Source organism: Hyperolius riggenbachi, chromosome 4, assembly GCF_040937935.1.
Source record: "Hyperolius riggenbachi isolate aHypRig1 chromosome 4, aHypRig1.pri, whole genome shotgun sequence".
NCBI classification, from domain to species: Eukaryota; Metazoa; Chordata; class Amphibia; order Anura; family Hyperoliidae; genus Hyperolius; species Hyperolius riggenbachi.
In genome coordinates, this window is record NC_090649.1 from 315,789,620 (window position 1) to 315,805,690 (window position 16,071).

A 16,071-nucleotide genomic window follows, 5' to 3' on the forward strand; every position below is an offset into this window, starting at 1 on the left:
CGGCGACAGAGCCGACTGTAGCTTCAATATTTACCTTTGCTGGCTCCAGCGGGGGCGCTGTGGTGACTTTCGGCACGGAAATAGACGGAAATACCCGATCTCCGTCGGGTCCGCTCTACTGCGCAGGCGCCGGAAACTTGCGCCTGCGCAGTAGAGCAGACCCGACGGCGATCGGGTATTTCCGCCTACTTCGGCGCTGACAGCCATCAGAGCGCCTGCGCAGGAGCCAGGAAGGTAAATATTGCGTCACGGCTGTACGGAGGGCTACAGCGAGACCCCCGAGGGACGCAGGACGGCGTGGGAAGCCTCATTAGGATCCTGAGGCTTCCCCCACCCGAGGTGAGTACCCCCCAGGGGCCGTTTTGTCGTTACAGTTCCTCTTTAAAATTGCAAAGCTTCTGAAGCGTGATCATTGAACAATCAAGCGTTTCATTCAAAATAGTCAACAGGGTCGCAAGAAGCGTGTGGAAAACCCAAGGCGCAAAATAACTGCCCATGAACTGAGAAAAGTCAAGCATGCAGCTGCCAAGATGCCACCAGTTTGGCCATATTTCAGAGCTGCAACATCACTGGAGTGCCCAAAAGCACAAGGTGTGCAATACTCAGAGACATGGCCAAGGTAAGAAAGGCTGAAAGACGACCACCACTGAACAAGACACACAAGCTGAAACGTCAAGACTGGGCCAAGAAATATCTCAAGACTGATTTTTCTAAGGTTTTATGGACTGATGAAATGAGAGTGAGTCTTGATGGGCCAGATGGATGGACCCATGGCTGGATTGGTAAAGGGCAGAGAGCTCCAGTCCGACTCAGACGCCAGCAAGGTGGAGGTGGAGTACTGGTTTGGGCTGGTATCATCAAAGATGAGCTTGTAGGGCCTTTTCGGGTTGAGGATGGAGTCAAGCTCAACTCCCAGTCCTACTGCCAGTTTCTGGAAGACACCTTCTTCAAGCAGTGGTACAGGAAGAAGTCTGCATCCTTCAAGAAAAACATGATTTTCATGCAGGACAATGCTCCATCACACACGTCCAAGTACTCCACAGCGTGGCTGGCAAGAAAGGGTATAAAAGAAGAAAAACTAATGACATGGCCTCCTTGTTCACCTGATCTGAACCTCATTGAGAACCTGTGGTCCATCATAAAATGTGAGATTTACAAGGAGGGAAAACAGTACACCTCTCTGAACAGTGTCTGGGAGGCTGTGGTTGCTGCTGCACGCAATGTTGATGGTGAACAGATCAAAACACTGACAGAATCCATGGATGGCAGGCTTTTGAGTGTCCTTGCAAAGAAAGGTGGCTATATTGGTCACTGATTTGTTTTTGTTTTGTTTTTGAATGTCAGAAATGTATATTTGTGAATGTTGAGGAGTTATATTAGTTTCACTAGTAAAAATAAGTAATTGAAATGGGTAGAGATATTTGTTTTTTGTTAAGTTGCCTAATAATTATGCACAGTAATATTCACCTGCACACACAGATATCCCCCTAAAATAGCTAAAACTAAAAACAAACTAAAAACTACTTTCAAAAATATTCAGTTTTGATATGAATGAGTTTTTTGGGTTCATTGAGAACATGGTTGTTGTTCAATAATAAAATTATTCCTCAAAAATACCACTTGCCTAATAGTTCTGCACTCCCTGTACTTTAAATGGATACTTTAGGTAGTGCCTCATAGAACATAAAAATTGTAAGATTGTGCAATCAAGATTGTACCATTAATGGACACTTTAACTCTACATTTTCAGAATTCTATAGAAAACAAATAGTATGACATTAATCAGACCATTAAAAAGCTAAATTATGTTACTGTCTCTCAGCTGCAATAACTCCTTTGCAAATTATATTTTCACATATAACTGTGACAAGTGACATGTAGCATGAAGCTCTTTTTTTGTACACCGTTAAAGAGAACACGAGGTGTGTTTAAAGAATGTTATCTGCATACAGAGGCTGGATCTGCCTATACAGCCCAGCCTCTGTTGCTATCCCAAACCCCCCTAAGGTCCCCCTGCACTCTGCAACCCCTCCTAAATCACAGCCGTGCTGTGAGGCTGTGTTTACATCTGTAGTGTCAGTCTCAGCTGCTCCCCCGCCTCCTGCATAGCTCCGGTCCCTGCCCCCGTCCCTTCCCTCCAATCAGCAGGGAGGGAAGGGATGCAGGCGGGGACTGGAATTCTGCAGGAGGAGGGGAGAGTAGCAGACTGACACTATAGAGATAAACACAGCCAGCTCTGACAAGCTGTTTGAGGGATTGCAGAGTGCAGGGGGACCTTAGGGGAGTTTGGGATAGCAACAGAGGCTGGGCTGTATAGGCAGATCGAGCCTCTGTATGCAGATAATATTCTTCAAATCCACCTCGGGTTCTCTTTAAGGTTAAAAACCAGGGACCATATGCAATTCACTTTTTCTCCTAGGAGATACTTTTTCTTCTATTCAGTATAACTTTTCAGTACTTTGCAATTTAAAAAAAAAAAAATCACCAAAAATTAGGTGTAAAAGTTCTATCAAAAATATTTGAAGTATTTTCTTGCTTTCTGGTAATTGCAAAGGCATTTTATTGACAAGTTTGAAAATGTCACTTAGGAGAAAACGCTAATTGCATATGGGCCCAGGGTTATACTAACCCTTATAAATAACTAGAGGTCATAAAAAATGTGTGTCAGTAGGGATGGCCAATAAGATGCTTAGCATACTGAATTCAAGCAAATCGTGTGCTTACATTATGCAGACTGGAAATGGACCAATCAGATGCAAAAGCTACTGCATTTAACGTTTCCATTTCCAAGCTTCATAAACTTAAGTAATATTAGCTTAAAGTTTTCATCAACTGCAGATTATAAGCATCTTACTGGCCATACCTGTAGCTGGCATTAACACTTCTAATAGCATAACAGAGGAAAAGGTTCAGTAGCTTATTATTACTGTGTATGCAGATTGAATAAGCATTAAGAATTTCAGTCAATTCTCAATCTCAGATTTTTAAATCTTAAAAAATAAGAATATGGATCTCCAGGAAGGTCATATTTAGTATTTATTCTCTGGATAAAATTGTTTATTTGGTCAGTTCATTTTCTGATTAGGTTCACTGTAAAGGGTAACTTTAACCAAGGATTTAACGCCATGCCAATCTGTAGTCAATACCACCTTTCCCACTAGACATCTTTACCTTTTCTCAAAGAGATCATCAGGAGGATCTGTGTGGCTGATATTGAGGTGAAAACCCCTCACAGAGTGTGATGTCAGGGCTGTGGCCATGACAGATACCTGTCTGCAAACTTTGTTGCATTATGGGAAATAACGGCTGTTTCCAACTGACAAGCAAGCAATAAAAAACAACATTTTAGCCTATCACATTGTTAGTGGGTGTGTTTATAGACAATGGCAGTTGGTTCCTTTTCTTCATGTCTGCCAGTAGTAAAGATAATTACTGGTACCTGCAGTCTCATGGTGGATGAAACTTAAAAAAATTCCACTGCAAGTATCAATCATTTCTTGTTCTTACTTTGCAATGTATTGAAACACCCCCCACCACCACCACCACCACCACCACCACCACCACACACACACACACACACACACACACACACACACACACACACACACACACACACACACACACACACACACACACACACACACACACACACACACACACACACACACACACACACACACACACACACACACACACACACACACACACACACACACACACACACACTCCTAATATAAAAGTAAATACCTAATACGTCCAGTTCTGATGTCCCTATATAAATACCTGTCTCTGGGGCGGGATGCCCACTTCCTTGTGGCATGTCTTTTGATATGAAGAAGTTCTTTTCCTCTGTATCTTTGTCAGTGTTTGGTGAAACAGTGCCTGTAAGAGACATAGATTTCCATTATTTTAGAAGAAGAAAGAAACATACAAATATATATTCATTAATAAAAATAAAGAATAAGGTCAATAACTTTATAAAGATCTGCAAAATCTGATGTTTGGCTAAAGTACTCCCACATTTTTAATTTTTCCGTTTATTTTAGCAAGCACAAATCTCTTTAAACCCTGATCCGTCCATCAGCCATATTGGGAAACCGGAGCTACAGATTGCACAGCAAGCTCACAGTAAACCAGAACTCTTAGGAAATTGCCAAACCAGTGAGTGTATTGCACAAATGTTTAGATTCAATGACTCCAGTCCCAGATAATACCCAGGTATACTCCAAGGTGCACATGGAGCCAATAACTGTGTGTGGTAATGTTGGAATTTTGTCTGCTCAGAAAAAGAGAGGGATACTTCAGAGGACTTTGTACCTCATATACCGAGCTTAGTACATTAAAATGTAAAATCAATAAAAATTTCAGCATGGCTAGGCTCCCTCTGGAATTAGCTATGAGCTAGCAGCAAACAAGTCTGTGGAAAAGAGACTTATTATGCATGAATGGGAGATGCATCTTGCAGTGTCTTTCTGTGCCCTACTGCAGTGCTGATGCATTTCAGCAGTAGTCTACACCTAGTGTAAAAAGCTGGGAAAAGGTCAGGTAACCACTGTAAAGGTCCGTACACACGCCGGATTGCAGGCAACATTGGGTCTGTCGTCACCTCCTGCTGGGCGTGTTTTCAGCAGACAGTCCGGCGTGTGTACAGTCTGTCGGCAGACTGATAAGGCTGTTTCTGAGCGATCCGCCGGGCGGACCCGTCGTTGCCTGCAGTCCGGCCTGTGTACGGACCTTTAGGCTCCCTGCACACTGCAAATCCGATTTGCGATTCCGATCTGCAATTCCGATTTTCAATGGATGCTATCAAAAGAAAAACTCAGAAAAAACAAAGCATGCAGTACCAATTAAAAATCAGAATCGCATGTGAAAATCGATTAAAAATCAAAATCGGAATTGCATGTAGTGTGCAAGAGGCCTTAACGTGCGAATTTTGGCACATAAACCCTTTTAACAATCAGTTGCAAACTGTCTGTAAACTGTTAAAGTCAGAGAACAAGTAATAATGAGAAATTTCTGCAACAGAAACACAGACAGGTAAGCAAAAGGAACCTGACAGGTCCTCTATCTCCTCTAATCTCCACTATGCTTTACCTATTATTGCCTATGTCCTCATTGGAGAAATATCCCCTCATCAGTGGCGGACATACGACCGTGCAGGCCGTGCCGCTGCACGAGGGCCCCTGAAGTTCCGTTGCTTCAGGGGCCCATTAAGTATTGCTGTTTTTTGTTTTTTTTTTACCTGGGGGGCCCGACTCCTGTCCTCCCCCCCTTACCTCGGGGCCCCCCCTCATGCGGCGGGAGAGCGCCAAATACAGGAAGTCTCCGGGGCTCCAGCAGGCGGTACAGGCTCAGCCGCTTGGTCTCCCGTCTCCAACTCTGTATATCGCTCGCTACTAAACCAGGAAGTAGCGAGCAGTATACAGAGTTGGAGACATCTGGGAGACCAAGCGGCTGAGCTTCTAGCGCCTGCTGGAGCCCCAGAGACTTCCTGTATTTGCCGCTCTCCCACCGCGCATACCGGGAGGGGGGCCCCCCGAGGTGAGGGAGGGAGGGAGGATAGGAGTCGGGCCCCCCACCCGGATAGCTACCCACCCGGCTACCTACTCACCCACCCGGCTACCTACCCGGCTTCCTAACCACCCACCCGGCTACCTACCCACCCGGCTTCCTACCCACCCACCAGGCTACCTACCTAAAGACCCACCAGGCTACCTACCTACCCACCCATCCGGCTACCTACCCACCCGGCTACCTACCAACCCACTAGGCTACCTACCCACCCGGCTACCTACCAACCCACCAGGCTACCTACCCACCCACCTGGCAACCTACCCACCCACCCGGCTACCTTCCCTAAACACCCACCCACCCGACTACCTACCTACCTACCTACTGGGCAAGTTACCAACCCACCAACCAGGCTACCTAACCACCCGGCTACCTACCCACCCACCTACCTACCCACCTGGCTACCTATCCACCCACCAGGCTACCTAAACCAGGCTATCCACCCACCCGACTACCCACCCACCTGGCTACCTACCCACCCACCCACCCACCAGGCAACCTACCCACCCGGCTACCCACCCACCCACCAGGATACCTACCTAAAGACCCACCAGGCTACCTACCTACCTACCCACCAGGCTACCTACCTACCCACCCGGCTACCTACCCACCCAGCAGGCTACCTACCCACCCACCCGGCTACCTACCTAACCACCAACCCACCAGGCTACCTAACCACCCGGCTACCTACCCACCTGGCTACCTACCTACCCACCTGGCTACCTACCCACCCACCAGGCTACCTACCCACCCGGCTAAGGGCTACCTACCTACCCACCCACCAGGCTACCTACCTACCCACCAGGCTACCTACCTACCCACTCATCCACCAGGCTACCTATCCACCCAACCACCCATGGGAGCTGCGCGCCGGATGGAGGCTGGGACAGGAGGTCTGCTGCTGCAGGTGAGTAAATGTTTTTTTTTTTTAATTTATATTAGCAGGTGTATGTTCTGGGCAGGTCTGCCACATGATTGCATGTATTTTCTGGGCAAATCTGCTACATGATTGCATGTATTTTCTGGGCAAATCTGCCGACATAATTGCACGTATTTTCTGGGCATATCTGCCGACATGATTGCACGTATTTTCTGGGCATATCTGCCAACATGATTGAATGTATTTTCTGGGCATATCTGCCAACATGATTGAATGTATTTTCTGGGCATATCTGCCGACATGATTGAATGTATTTTCTGGGCATATCTGCCGACATGATTGAATGTATTTTCTGGGCAAATCTGCTCACATTATGTGTATTTTCTTGAGAAAACCTGCACAATTATGTGAATTTTTTGGGGAAAGGGCAGGGCCGGGCCGAGGCATAGGCTGGAGAGGCTCCAGCCTCAGGGCGCAGTGTAGGAGGGGGCGCACAATTCATTCAGCTGTCATTCCTAATTGTGTATGAAGCAGAAAGAAATAAGAAAAGGGGATACATAGCAGTGACTGCAAGCCATATAACTAGATATTAAGGTGTTGGGGAGGTTGTGGGCCCTGTGGCACCTCTTAGTCTAATAGCAATCAGTGTGTAACGGCTGGGGTGGGAGAGATGGAGGGGCGCACTTTGGTGTCTCAGCCTTGGGTGCTGGAGGACCTTGTCCCTGCTCTGGGAAAGGGTCACCAAAACTTGGGCCCACTGTCTTTGTGTTGCACTTTTCAAGGGAACCTGAGGTGAGAATAATATTGAGGCTGCCATATTTTTCTCCTTTAAAGCAATACCAGTTGCCTGGCTGCCGTGCTGGTCCTCTGCCTCTTATTCTTTCAACCATAGACCCTGAACAAGCATGCAGCAGGTCAGGGGTTTCTGACAATATTGTCAGAACTGAGAAGATTAGCTGCATGCTTGTTGCTGGTGTAATTCAGTTTATTACTGCAGCCAAATAGATCAGCAGGGCCGCCAGGCAACTAGTATTGTTTAAAAGGAAATAAACCCTCACCCCAGGTTCGCTTTAAATTACAGTTAGCCCCGCCCTCATCTGGTCATTGCCACGCCCATTTTTGCCGGTTCTGTCCACACCCATTTTTTGGTCTTAGGGGCCCGCAATTGCAATTTTGCACAGGGGCCCACTGCTGGCTGTGTCCGCCACTGCCCCTCATTACTTGCTCAAGTTACCACCAAACACTGAAGCGAGAACTACCCCCATTACTCGAACCTTTGGCAACCATTTGCCAGTGCAGACCTGCAATAACCTTTCCCTGACTGAAGGACTACATGTCATGCTACATGAACAGAGCAAAAGAAAAACAAAAAGGTGGACAGCAGCTATGCAAGTACAAAAAGCGAAGCATTTAACCTGGAGCTTCTTTAGGATGTCCTCTAGGGTCCAATGTTGAATGTTGTACCACGGTTCCTATGAAAGTAATATGGAAGAAATATTTCAGCATTAGTATAGTATGCTTACTTTCATGGTGTTTTTGTGAGATTTGTGTGACAAGATGAAATATTATTTAATACAAACAGATTTGTTAGAGATCATTCAAAGCATCTGATCTCAATCTGTAGTGGCTGTATTTTGCATGTTTCGTGCCTGTATTAAATAAGACTACCTATACCACAATAGGCAAGGTACATCAGGACCCTGGGGAGGTACAGAAATTACAAGAAAAATATCTTGCCATGTGTGGCCTGATGGATTTTAAAGGCATTTTATCAGATTTTTCATTTTAAATATCTCCATCTCCTAACTATCCTGTTGAACCATACCTCCCCCAACAGCCTCCTGCCCCCATACTCACCTCAGAGGGTCAACAACTTCAGGCTAGGGGGAGGGACTAGCTGCAACAGGAGGTATTTGGTCAGCTTCAGGACTCAGTACTGAGCTTGCTCAGTATGTGGCTTGCTCACTAAGTGGCTGCGACACAAGTGGCATAGGCGTTAAAAACAGGCGTTACAACACAGGCACAAAGAGAGTGGTGAGAGGAAGTAGGTAAGGACTAAAAAAAAAAAAAAAAAAAAAAAACTTCAATCAATATTGCGGTTTTTGCATTGGTTAGAATGTGCTAGGCACGTTGTGGTGTAGTCTTTAAATTTTGAGGACTCAACCCCAACTTCACTCACTCCACCTCCACTCCTCCACCCCTCCCGCCCCTCCTCCTCCCCTCCTCCCACCCCCTCCCCCCCTTCTCCTCCCCTCACTCCCCACACTCCCCAACTTTACTTACTCTTCCTTTCCTCCTCCCCAGCTACACTCATCTCCCGTTTCATCTTTTACCGCCACAGTTTACTTTAAATAATTTTTCCCCACACAAAAGTCATCATGTTGGACTATGCTGTACAGTGTACATCCTGTAACATGTATGCATGCCTTGATCAGCGGATTGAGGGTGTTTACTGTTGCCCTGGGTGTGTGCGTGTTGCTCAGTTAGAGGCGGAAGTCGCAGAGCTAAATAAGCATCTCGCAACACTGAGACGCATACACAACATGGAGAAGAGCTTGGATCTCACGATCCAGACACTGGATGGAACCGTTGAAGATGAGGAGGGTGGAGTACAGCCGGACCAAAAAGCAGAGGCAGCCGCTAGTTGGGTCACAGTTAGAAGGGGTAGGGGAAAAAGTGGCAGGGAGGCTAGTCCCAAGTTGTCCCTCACTAATAAGTATGCTTGTTTGCGTAATATTGGGGAGGATGATTCAGGAGTAGCAATGCTGCAGCAGGATGTGCTCCTTAGCAACCAAGGGGCAGACTGCTGTAACGAGAAAGGGAATAGGAGTGCAGCTAAGGCTAGACAGGTACTGGTGGTAGGGGATTCAATTATTAGGCGCACAGATAGGGTAATCTGTCGAAGAAACCGCGAATGCCGTACAGTCTGTTGCCTCCCGGGTGCTCGGGTTCGGCATGTAGCGGAAAGAATTGACAGATTACTGGGTGGGGCTGGGGAAGACCCGGCTGTCATGGTACACATTGGCACCAATGACAAAGTTAGTGGGAGATGGAAGGTCCTCAAAAATGATTTTCAGGTACTTGGAGATAAACTTAAAGCAAGGACCTCCAAGGTGGTGTTTTCTGAAATACTGCCAGTGCCACGTGCTACATCTGAGAGACAGAGGGAGCTTAGGGAGTTAAATAAGTGGCTGAGAAATTGGTGTAGGAAGGAAGGGTTTGGGTTCCTGGAGAACTGGGCAGACTTTGCAGTCGGCTACAGGTTCTACAGCAGGGATGGGCTGCACCTTAATGGGGAGGGTGCAGCTGCATTGGGGGAGAAGATGGCTAAACGGTTGGAGGAGATTTTAAACTAGGATCTGGGGGGAGGCGGGAGGATAAAGTCTCAATACGTAGACAAGATGAGGTAAAAAGACAGTGGGAACCTATCATTATAGAGGGTGGAGAGGGGGGTGGGGACAGTGTAAAGATTAAGGAGGTTGGTAAAAATTCAAGTAGCCCATTTCATGTAAACAAAATTGGTAAATGTGGTGGTAAAAATATAAAGTGCATGGTAACCAATGCTCGGAGCCTTGCAAATAAAATAGACGAACTAGAGTTCATTCTGAATGACAAAGGCTATGACATTGTGGGAATAACCGAGACATGGATGATGAAAGCCATGACTGGATAGCTAATTTAAAAGGATACAATGTGTTTAGGAGGGATAGAACAGGGAAAAAAGGTGGAGGGGTTTGTCTCTTTGTTAAGAATTCTCTTACAGCTGTCCTCAACGATGAGATGGAGGAAGATTGCGAAGATGTGGAGTCCGTTTGGGTAAATATTCATGGTGGAAATAAAAGTTGCCAATTGCTTATTGGGGTATGCTACAGGCCACCTCTTATTAATGAAGCTGCAGAACTGCGATTACTACAGCAGATTGAAAAAGCTGCAGGTAAAAATGAGGTCATAATTATGGGCGACTTCAACTTTCCAGACATTGACTGGAGTATTGAGGCTACCCATTCTGGTAAAAGCAGCAGATTTCTGGCGGCAGCACTACAGGACAATTACTTGACTCAAATGGTAACTGAACCAACTAGGGGGAATGCGTTACTGGATCTGATCATTTCTAATAGACCAGATAATGTATCAAATGTGCAGGTTCAAGAACATTTGGGAAATAGTTATCACAACATGATAGCGTTTGATCTGGTGACTGATAGGCCACGGGGCAGCAGGACCACTAAAACTATGAATTTTAGAAAAGCAAAGTTCACTCAAATTAGGCAGGCACTAAGTTTGGTGAACTGGGATAATGTACTACAAGGGGAAGACACTGAAGGGAAATGGCAAGCTTTTAAACTTATACTCAATCAATACTGTAGTATGTATATCCCATATGGAAACAAAATGTCTAGGAATAAAAAAGGCCTCTATGGATGAATAGAAAGGTTAAAGATAAAATGAAGAGGAAAAAGAATGCCTATAAGGTCTTAAAACAGGAGGGGACCGAGGCTGCACTAAGCAATTATAAGGAGTGCAATAAAAATTGTAAAAAAGAAATTAGGCAGGCAAAGATTGAAGCTGAAAAACAAATCGCTAAGGATATCAAATCTAACCCAAAAAAGTTTTACAAGTACATTAACTCTAAAAAAAGAAAGGTTGACTGTATAGGACTCCTAAAGGATGAGGGTGGGAACTCAATGGTGGATGACCAAGGTAAGGCAGAGTTATTAAATGCTTTCTTTGCTTCTGTCTTCACAAAAGAAACAGCACTGTTGCAAACTACAGAGGCGGAAGAGTCTCAATCTTCTAACTGTAATATTAAATACTTAACGCAGGAAGAAGTGAAGGCAAGACTAAATAAATTAAAAATAGACAAGGCACGTGGCCCGGATGGCATGCATCCTCGGGTCCTAAGGGAATTAAGTTCAGTTATAGATAAACCCCTTTATCTTATCTTTTGTGACTCTCTTGCAACTGGCAGAGTCCCAGTGGATTGGCGTACAGCCCACGTTTTCCCATTATTTAAGAAGGGCAAAAAATCTGATCCAGGAAATTATAGACCTGTAAGTTTAACATCAGTTGTATACAAACTATTTGAGGGGTTACTAAGAGATACTATACATGACTTCATAGTAGAAAATAATCTTATTTCTCAGCATCAACATGGGTTTACTAAAGACAGGTCCAGACTAACATGCTCAGCTTTTATGAGGTAGTGAATGCTAATATGGATATTGGGAATGCTGTAGATGTGATATACTTGGACTTTGCAAAGGCCTTCGACACTGTTCCCCACAAAAGTCTGGTGCAAAAGTTGAGCATGCAAGGACTGGGGAAGAGTCTGTGTTCATGGATAGGGAACTGGCTAATGGACAGAAAACAAAGAGTTGTGGTCAATGGATCGTACTCAAAATGGGAGACTGTTAGCAGTGGGGTCCCACAGGGGTCTGTTCTGGGTCCAGTGCTCTTCAATTTATTTATTAATGACCTAGTAGATGCAGTAGTGAGCAATGTTGCTATTTTTGCAGATGATACAAAATTGTGCAGAATCATCAACTCTCAGGAAGATAGTGTCATATTGCAACAGGATCTGGATAGGATGGCTATATGGGCACATACATGGCAGATGAAATTCAATGTTGACAAATGTAAGGTCATGCATTTTGGACGTACTAATGGACTAGCACCATACAAAATAAATGGGATACAGTTGGGGACATCAAACTTGGAGAAGGACTTAGGAGTACTCATTGACAACAAGTTAAATAATCGTACTCAATGCCAAGCAGCTGCAGCTAAAGCTAACAAAATTTTGGGATGCATTAAAAGGGAAATAAAAACTTGAGATGCTAGCATAATATTGCCCCTGTTTAACTCTCTAGTAAGGCCACATCTGGAATATGGAATTCAGTTCTGGGCACCACATTACAAAAAATATATTGCAGTTTTAGAGCAGGTGCAGAGACGAGCAACAAAATTGATGCGTGGGATGGAAGGTCTCACTTATCGAGAAAGGTTAGATAAACTGGGTTTATTTAGTCTAGAGAAAAGACGCCTTAGAGGGGATCTAATTAACATGTATAAATACATCAGAGGGCAATATAATACCTTGGCGGATGAGCTTTTTGTCCCTAGGCCTTCTCAAAGGACTAGAGGACATGATCTGCGCATGGAGGAAAAACGTTTTAGCCATTTATTTAGGAAAGGGTTCCTTACAGTTAGAGTGATTAAGATGTGGAATGCATTGCCACAGGAAGTCGTTATGGCAAACTCTATACCTGCATTTAAAGGGGGCTTAGATGCTTTCCTTGCGTTGAAAGACATCCATGGCTACAATTACTAGGTAATGCCTAATGATGTTGATCCAGGGATTTTATCTGATTGCCATCTGGAGTCGGGAAGGAATTTTTCCCTTTAGGGGCTAATTGGACCATGCCTTGTAAGGGTTTTTTCGCCTTCCTCTGGATCAACAGGGATATGTGAGGGAGCAGGCTGGTGTTGTACTTTATACTGGTTGAACTCGATGGACGTATGTCTTTTTTCAACCAAAATAACTATGTAACTATGTAAGGCTGACATAACACCACATCCAGGGGCGTAACTACAGGGGGCCAGCTACTGTGACCGCAGTGGTGCAGAGCTGTGAAGGGGCCCAAACTACTACTTCACTCCCTCAAATGTAGGGTCCATCCTTCACATCAGGAGTTTTTGTGGCTACATTTGCTATGGGTGTGAAGATTATGATATCCAAACGTATTTATGACCCTTGCAAAATGGGCCCCAGACTGAGAGGGGTCACCACGATCCAGAAAGAAAAAGGGTATGAACATTTGTGGGGCCTCATCAATGTTTTTTCTGGGGGCCCCATGATTTGTAGTTACGCCTTTGACTACATCTATCCGGACAGCCATGAGCCTCAGTCAGCTTTTGTTCTGTCTTCTGTCCCCTTCCATAATACTGTATGCTGCATCAAAGGAGCCTGCATCACTCCCTAACACTGCTACTACACTAGAGTGTGTCCGCCAGGAGAAAAGGGCAATATAAATATTCTGTGTCTTGTCTTGACGTATCACTCAAAACCATAATACCCATTGCTCGGTAAACTGTATGAAGGACCACTGCTATAACAGCCATGCTTCCCGTCCAATCAGTAGTAAAGGCAGGAAGTATTACGAATGTCATTTGACTTTCTCCAGGAGGTGACAGGGAGATCCTTGTTGCAACTTCAGGGGTCTCATAATGCTAAGGGAATATGGGAACATACAGCCCTATTAGAGATGGTTGGTTTGGTGCTAAGCTTGAGCTGATGCAAATTGTATACATTTTATTCAAATCTATGCAACTTGGAATCTGACCAATTAAATGTAGTAGCTGATGATTCTGATTGCATTTATACCAAGCTGCATACATCTGTAAAAAACCTGCATTAGCTTCTAATTGTTAGTATCTCATTAATCAAGTCTATTCCCTATTGATACTTGAGGTGGAGGGGGGGTAGTGTTTTAAAATCCAGTACATGGGCTTTAAAACAAAGGGCTACCCTTATTAGAACTTAATATATCTGTTCATGTGAATGCAAAAACAGAATGTTCTACCTGTATTCTGCACGCTGTTGTGAGCTAGTTCCTGAGGAGGTGGCTGGTTCCTTTCTGTGTTTGTGGGCACAGAAATCTTCCCAATGACCCTCGATTTTTCTGATGCAGAATCCTCTTCGGTCCTTGCCACAGATCCTGTGTCTGGATGCCTCTCTGCTTTGTCAGTGATATGGATCACAGTCTTCCGGCCAGCATTAACTACATAAAACAAAAACAACTTAAGCTGATACACACATCCAATTTTGATTGGCTGATGATTGCCCAATTCTACCACTTGCATGTAGTATGAGAGCTTACTTACGCAATCTGTTCATAGTATTCAAAATCTGTTTGAATCTGGTTTCAAAATTGGTCAGTGATTGATCGATCAAAATTGCATGTGTGTATGCACCCTATACCATAGCAGAGAGGATTTTATAAACAAGAGTAAATATTTTAACGTTCCAAATGTTCTTTAAAAGGATACTATACTGGTTCTCCTTAAATTTTATTTTGCTTAAAGTGAATGTTTACCACTTAAAAAATAAAAAAGTCAGATACTCACCTAAGGAGAGGGAAGGCTCGGTCCTAATGAGCCTTCCCTCTCCTCTCCCGGTGCCCGGTCCCGCGCAGGATCCCCCGTAGCAGTATTCAACCAGTTCGGTCAAATACTGCCACTTCCGCCACCGAAGGGAGGTTCCGGAAGCCTTCGGGAGCACTCGGGCTCCCGAAGACGGGCCGCTCCATACTACGCATGCGCGAGCGCCCTCTATGACGCACTCGCGCGTGCGTAGTATGGAGCGGCCCGTCTTCGGAAGCCTGAGTGCTCCCAAAGACCTCCGAAGTCCCTGCGGCGGCGGACGCGAACGGGGGAGCCAGCGCACCACCGAGGGCACCGGGAGAGGAGAGGGAAGGCTCATTAGGACCGAGCCTTCCCTCTCCTTAGGTGAGTATCTGACTTTTTTATTTTTTAAGCGGTACCCATTGGCTTTAAATTATTGAGGCACTATAGTGAAATATAGCAGAATGCAGTAAATTAATCAGGTTACCCACTTTTATGGTAATTTTCCCAGTTTCAGCATCAGAAACTCAGAAACAACTCCAGTATCTACAGTGGGATGCGAAAGTTTGGGCAACCTTGTTAATCATCATGATTTTCCTGTATAAATCGTTGGTTGTTACAATATAAAATGGCAGTTAAATATATCATATAGGAGACACACACAGTGATATTTGAGAAGTGAAATGACGTTTATTGGATTTACAGAAAGTGTGCAATAATTGTTTAAACAAAATTAGGCAGGTGCATAAATTTGGCCACTGTTGTCATTTTATTGATTCCAAAACCTTTAGAGCTAATTATTGGAACTCAAATTGGCTTGGTAAGCTCAGTGACCCCTGCCCTACATACACAGGTGAATCCAATTATGAGAAAAAGTATTTAAGGGGTCAATTGTAAATTTCCCTCCTCTTAATTTTCTATGAAGAGTAGCAATATGGGGTCTCAAAACAACTCTCAAATGACCCGAAGACAAAGATTGTTTACCATCATGGTTTAGGGGAAGGATACAGAAAGCTGTCTCCGAGATTTCAGCTGCCTGTTTCCACAGTTAGGAACATATTGAGGAAATGGAAGACCACATACTAAGTTCAAGTTAAGGCTCGAAGTGGCAGACCAAGAAAAATCTCGGATAAACAGAAGCGACGAATGGTGAGAACAATCAGAGTCAATCCACAGACCAGCACCAAAGACCTACAACCTCATCTTGCTGGAGTCACTATGCACTGTTCAACCATCCGGCGCACTTTACACAAGGAGATGCTGTATGCGAGAGTGATGCAGAGGAAGCCTTTTCTCCACCCACAGCACAAACAGAGGTAAGCTAAAGCACATTTGGACAAGCCAGCTTCATTTTGGAATAAGGTGCTGTGGACTGATGAAACTAAAATTGAGTTATTTGGGCATAACAAGGGGTGTTATGCATGAAGGAAAAAGAACACAGCATGCCAAGAAAAACACCTGCTACCTACAGTAAAATATGGTGGTGGTTCCATCGT

The 16,071-nt window shown here is 44.7% G+C and overlaps 1 protein-coding gene across 1 annotated transcript in view; it reads right to left on the reverse strand.

The window, feature by feature from the left end:
- The window catches only part of LOC137503938 (low-density lipoprotein receptor-related protein 11-like), a 62,710-nt gene that overhangs the window by 17,335 nt on the left and 29,304 nt on the right, over positions 1-16,071 (reverse strand). Inside the window, exons 5-7 of the mRNA XM_068231689.1 lie at positions 14,035-14,232; positions 7,867-7,923; positions 3,784-3,882 (exon numbers count right to left, since the gene is read on the reverse strand). Of these exons, the coding sequence (XP_068087790.1) occupies positions 3,784-3,882; positions 7,867-7,923; positions 14,035-14,232 (354 nt within the window). The remainder of the gene's footprint in view (positions 1-3,783; positions 3,883-7,866; positions 7,924-14,034; positions 14,233-16,071) is intronic.